We start from the raw sequence: 6,168 nt of genomic DNA on the forward strand, positions 1-6,168 counted from the left end.
CTCATGGTATAACAGTGTATTCACATTGAATACAAGTATATTTGATCCTGTTTACATATAGAAGTAGAAACTCATGGTATAATAGTGTATTCACATTGAATACTAGTATATTTGATGCTGTTTACATATAGAACGAAAAACTCATGGTATAACAGTGTATTCACATTGAATACAAGTATATTTGATGCTGTTTATCTATAGAAGTAAAAACTTATGGTATAACAGTGTATTCACATTGAATACAAGTATATTCCAAGCAGTTTACATATAGAAGTAAAAACTCATGGTATAACAGTGTATTCACATTGAATACAAGTATATTTGATGCAGAATAGATATAGAAGTAAAGACTCATGGTATAACAGTGTATTCACATTGAATACAAGTATATTTGATGCAGTATACAAATAGAAGTAAAAACTCATGGTATAACAGTGTATTCACATTGAATACAAGTATATTTGATGCAGCATACAAATAGAAGTAAAAACTCATGGTATAACAGTGTATTCACATTGAATACAAGTATATTTGATGCTCTTTACATATAGAAAAAAAACCCATGGTATAACATTGTATTCACATTGAATACAAGTATATTCAATGCAGTTTACATATAGAAGTAAAAACTCATGGTATAACAGTGTATTCACATTGAGTACAAGTATATTCCATGTAGTTTACATATAGAAGTAAAAACTCATGGTATAACAGTGTATTCACATTAAATTCAAGTATATTAGATGCTGTTTACATATAGAAGTAAAAACTCATGGTATAACAGTGTATTCACATTGAATACAAGTATATTTGATGCTGTTTACATATAGAAGTAAAAACTCATGGTATAACAGTGTATTCACATTGAATACAAGTATATTTGATCCTGTTTACATATAGAAGTAGAAACTCATGGTATAATAGTGTATTCACATTGAATACTAGTATATTTGATGCTGTTTACATATAGAACGAAAAACTCATGGTATAACAGTGTATTCACATTGAATACAAGTATATTTGATGCTGTTTATCTATAGAAGTAAAAACTTATGGTATAACAGTGTATTCACATTGAATACAAGTATATTCCAAGCAGTTTACATATAGAAGTAAAAACTCATGGTATAACAGTGTATTCACATTGAATACAAGTATATTTGATGCAGAATAGATATAGAAGTAAAGACTCATGGTATAACAGTGTATTCACATTGAATACAAGTATATTTGATGCAGTATACAAATAGAAGTAAAAACTCATGGTATAACAGTGTATTCACATTGAATACAAGTATATTTGATGCTGTTTACATATAGAAGTAAAAACTCATGGTATAACATTGTATTCACATTGAATACAAGTATATTTGATGCAGTATACATATAGAAGTAAAAACTCATGGTATAAAAGTGTATTCACATTGAATACAAGTATATTCAATGCAGTTTACATATAGAAGTAAAAACTCATGGTATAACAGTGTATTTACATTGAATACAATTATATTCCATGCAGTTTACATATAGAAGTAAAAACTCATGGTATAACAGTGTATTCAAATTGAATACAAGTATATTCCATGCAGTTTAAATATAGAAGTAAAAACTCATGGTATAACAGTGTATTCACATTGAATACAAGTATATTTGATGCAGTATATATATAGAAGTAAAAACTCATGGTATAACAGTGTATTCACATTGAATTTAAGTATATTTGATGCTGTTTACATATAGAAATAAAAACTCATGGTATAACAGAGTATTCACATTGAATACAAGTATATTTGATGCTCTTTACATATAGAAGTAAAAACCCATGGTATAACATTGTATTCACATTGAATACAAGTATATTCAATGCAGTTTACATATAGAAGTAAAAACTCATGGTATAACAGTGTATTCACATTGAATACAAGTATATTCCATGCAGTTTACATATAGAAGTAAAAACTCATGGTATAACAGTGTATTCACATTAAATTCAAGTATATTAGATGCTGTTTACATATAGAAGTAAAAACTCATGGTATAACAGTGTATTCACATTGAATACAAGTATATTTGATGCTGTTTACATATAGAAGTAAAAACTCATGGTATAACAGTGTATTCACATTGAATACAAGTATATTTGATCCTGTTTACATATAGAAGTAGAAACTCATGGTATAATAGTGTATTCACATTGAATACTAGTATATTTGATGCTGTTTACATATAGAACGAAAAACTCATGGTATAACAGTGTATTCACATTGAATACAAGTATATTTGATGCTGTTTATCTATAGAAGTGAAAACTTATGGTATAACAGTGTATTCACATTGAATACAAGTATATTCCAAGCAGTTTACATATAGAAGTAAAAACTCATGGTATAACAGTGTATTCACATTGAATACAAGTATATTTGATGCAGAATAGATATAGAAGTAAAGACTCATGGTATAACAGTGTATTCACATTGAATACAAGTATATTTGATGCAGTATACAAATAGAAGTAAAAACTCATGGTATAACAGTGTATTCACATTGAATACAAGTATATTTGATGCTGTTTACATATAGAAGTAAAAACTCATGGTATAACATTGTATTCACATTGAATACAAGTATATTTGATGCAGTATACATATAGAAGTAAAAACTCATGGTATAAAAGTGTATTCACATTGAATACAAGTATATTCAATGCAGTTTACATATAGAAGTAAAAACTCATGGTATAACAGTGTATTTACATTGAATACAAGTATATTCCATGCAGTTTACATATAGAAGTAAAAACTCATGGTATAACAGTGTATTCAATTTGAATACAAGTATATTCCATGCAGTTTAAATATAGAAGTAAAAACTCATGGTATAACAGTGTATTTACATTGAATACAAGTATATTTGATGCAGTATATATATAGAAGTAAAAACTCATGGTATAACAGTGTATTCACATTGAATTTAAGTATATTTGATGCTGTTTACATATAGAAATAAAAACTCATGGTATAACAGAGTATTCACATTGAATACAAGTATATTTGATGCAGTTTACATATAGAAGTAAAAACTCATGGTATAACAGTGTATTTACATTGAATACAAGTATATTCCATGCAGTTTACATATAGAAGTAAAAACTCATGGTATAACAGTGTATTCACATTGAATACAAGTATATTTGATGCAGTATAGATATAGAAGTAAAAACTCATGGTATAATAGTGTATTCACATTGAATACATGTATATTTGATGCTGTTTACATATAAAAGTAAAAACTCATGGTATAACAGTGTATTCACATTGAATACAAGTATATTTGATGCTGTTTACATATAGAACAAAAAACTCATGGTATAACAGTGTATACACATTGAATACAAGTATATTTAATGCTGTTTATATATAGAAGAAAAAACTTATGGTATAATGTTGTAACAGATTTACCAAGTATGAGATTGAGGGAGACTGTTGCGGATCAATCTCATACTTTGCGCCAGAAGTTTAGTTACGGCTCTCACCCCTTTAGAAAGAGGCTGTACAAACGCCCAAGGGGGGTTTCTGTTTTGCCTCTCCATCTGTCTTCTTGATTCCTTTCCTGTCAGTGTCCAGTCTCTTCTTATAATATCTGTGGTGTGAGTATCAAGTGTTCTGGTTAAAGTATTTCTTTGTAATTAACTAATCTCATTCCATGTTATATTACCATGTGTGTATTGAGTCGATGCCATGGCATGACAATATAAAAGGGACTTGAAAACTAAATTCGTGCTTCGATTTTATTGAATTCTAACAGGTTATGGGACCCTATCGACTCTGCTAACTAAGCAAGCATGGCAAATCATGAAGGAAATGGGAATAATCTAATATTCCAAGCCAAATTTAATGGAACAAGATTTTCACAATGGAAGTTTGGAGCCCTTATCATGGCTCGAGCCAAGAAGCTGGTGGGAATTATAGAAGGAACGGAACAGAAACCAGTTGAGGTAACAAAACTCTTGCTCGTGTTTTAAAAATTTATGGTAGACATGTTACAAATAGAGAAGTCAGAAGGAAAATGCATGAGTTTGAACACATAGTGTGAAATGGTGATTGAACCAGCATCACCATACAATTTTTTTTACGACTGAATGTATTTGTTAGTAAAAGTGAAATTAGTCTCTACCCAAGCAGAGGTGATTGTAGTAATCTTTTGTAAATTAAAACGGCGCCCAAAGGAGAGGTGATAGCAGTAAACTTTGAAAAACCAAATTTCACCCAAGTAGAGGTGATTGTAGTAAATTTTGTTACACCCAAGTAGAGGTGATTGTAGTAAATTTTGAAAATTAAATGGCACCTAAGTAGAGGTGAGTACAGTAAAAACTTTGAAAACCAAATTTCACCCAAGTAGAGGTGATTGTAGTAAATTTTGTTACACCCAAGTAGAGGTGATTGAAGCAAATTTTGTAACTTAAATGGCACCCAAGGAGAGGTGAATGCAGTAAAACTTTGAAAACTAAATTTTACCCAAGCAGAGGTAGTAGTAGTAAAATTTAGTTACACCCAAGTAGAGGTAATTTTGGCATAGTTAACTGAATTGAATATAGCAAACTAAGTTATACCCGTGCAGAGGTGTTGTAGTAAACCTCTTTGTTGTCTTTTATTCAGGAATATGATGAAGAAGGGAAATTAAGAAACGGAAAGAAAATCAACACGTGGATTGAGAGAGATGCCATGGCTGCTGGGCTTATTTACGGAAGCCTAGAACCCGAGTATCAGACGTCAGTCGGAGGATCAGTTGACGCGGCTGACATGTGGAAAAGACTTAATCAAGAGCACGCACAAGTGGCAGCAGCCAACTCAAATCAATTGACAGCGAAGTTTTTCCAGTACATCATGAATCCTGAGCATAGTGTATCGGCACACATCAACACTATAAAGCAGATGGCAGATGAATTGAGTAATGTGGGAGCTCCAGTATCAGATGAACAAATTGAAGATCGTATTCTGTCTACTCTACCACCAAGTTTTCATGGCGCTAGAGCAGCATGGGAAACTCTACCGTCTGGCGAGCACAGAAATCTCATTCGACTGACTGCAAGAATGGTGCTTGAAGAAACCAGAAACAAAGCTGTACCAGGAGGTGGAATAAATCCGGCTAATGTGGCATTCTTTGCTTCACACCCGAGCAAGATACAGAAATCAACTGATGAAAATACTGAAACTGCATTTGCAGCCCATGGTGATTACAGAGGAGGCTATCGTGGAAGAGGATATCGAGGAAGAGGCTATCGTGGAAATGGTGGCGAAAGAGGAAGTGGCGGATACAGAGGTTACGGACGAGGAGAAGGACATCGCAGCAATGGAGGTCACCGAGGAGATTATCGAGGAGGAAGAAGCTACCATCAAGGATCTAAACCACCATTTGGTCCATATGATTGCTACGAATGTGGAAAACCGGGTCATCTAGCATGCAATTGCTACGACAAAAAGCAGGGAGAGCAGAGAAATGCACGTCAAGTGAAATTTGACAACAATCGTAAATTCAACGGAGGTGGAGGCGACAACGACATCCATCATCCAGCATCCAACCTGCTTTCATCATACTGTTTCCTGTCAAAGAATGAAAACGACTGGTATGCAGACTCAGGCGCCACACACCATATGACGGAACGAAAATATTTCTTCTCTTCACTAAAATCAGTTGAGCCAGGATCTTGGAAAGTACATGGAATTGGTTCCATCAAGCTGGATGTATTAGGAGTAGGAGACATCGAAATAGAATCGTACGTGGACGGAAAAAGAATAATTGGCAAGCTGAACGATGTGTTATTTGTTCCCGAACTTGGAGCCAATCTTTTCTCCCTTGGAACTGTAATGGATCGTGGATTTAAGGCGAATTTCACTGACAATATCGTGCTCATCATAGATAAGAAGACAAACACTCCTGTGCTGGAAGGAAGAAAGTTAGGCAAGTCATTGTACCACATGAAGTTTACAGCAGTCATCCAGAGCCAAAAACCGCCAACAATTGAATCAGCAGCAGCAAGCGTCAAGTCACCATTCTCAATCGCTCGATGGCATAGAAGATTCGGCCACGCATGCAATAAAACAGTCAGAAAAATGGCGAGACTCGGAGCAGTGAAAGGTTTGAAACTGAACAAAGAAGATGAAGAGGAAG

General features: G+C 33.2%; 1 protein-coding gene across 1 annotated transcript; it reads left to right on the forward strand.

The window, feature by feature from the left end:
• The first annotated feature begins 3,809 nt into the window (after positions 1-3,809).
• LOC123473820 lies at positions 3,810-5,457 on the forward strand. The gene is made up of 4 exons (XM_045175226.1): positions 3,810-3,994; positions 4,656-4,899; positions 4,966-5,084; positions 5,224-5,457. The coding sequence occupies exons 1-4, from the start codon at positions 3,842-3,844 to the stop codon at positions 5,455-5,457; spliced, it is 750 nt and encodes a 249-aa protein (XP_045031161.1). The 5' UTR covers positions 3,810-3,841.
• Positions 5,458-6,168: the final 711 nt, after the last annotated feature.

Source organism: Daphnia magna, linkage group LG6, assembly GCF_020631705.1.
Source record: "Daphnia magna isolate NIES linkage group LG6, ASM2063170v1.1, whole genome shotgun sequence".
Lineage (NCBI taxonomy): Eukaryota > Metazoa > Arthropoda > Branchiopoda > Diplostraca > Daphniidae > Daphnia > Daphnia magna.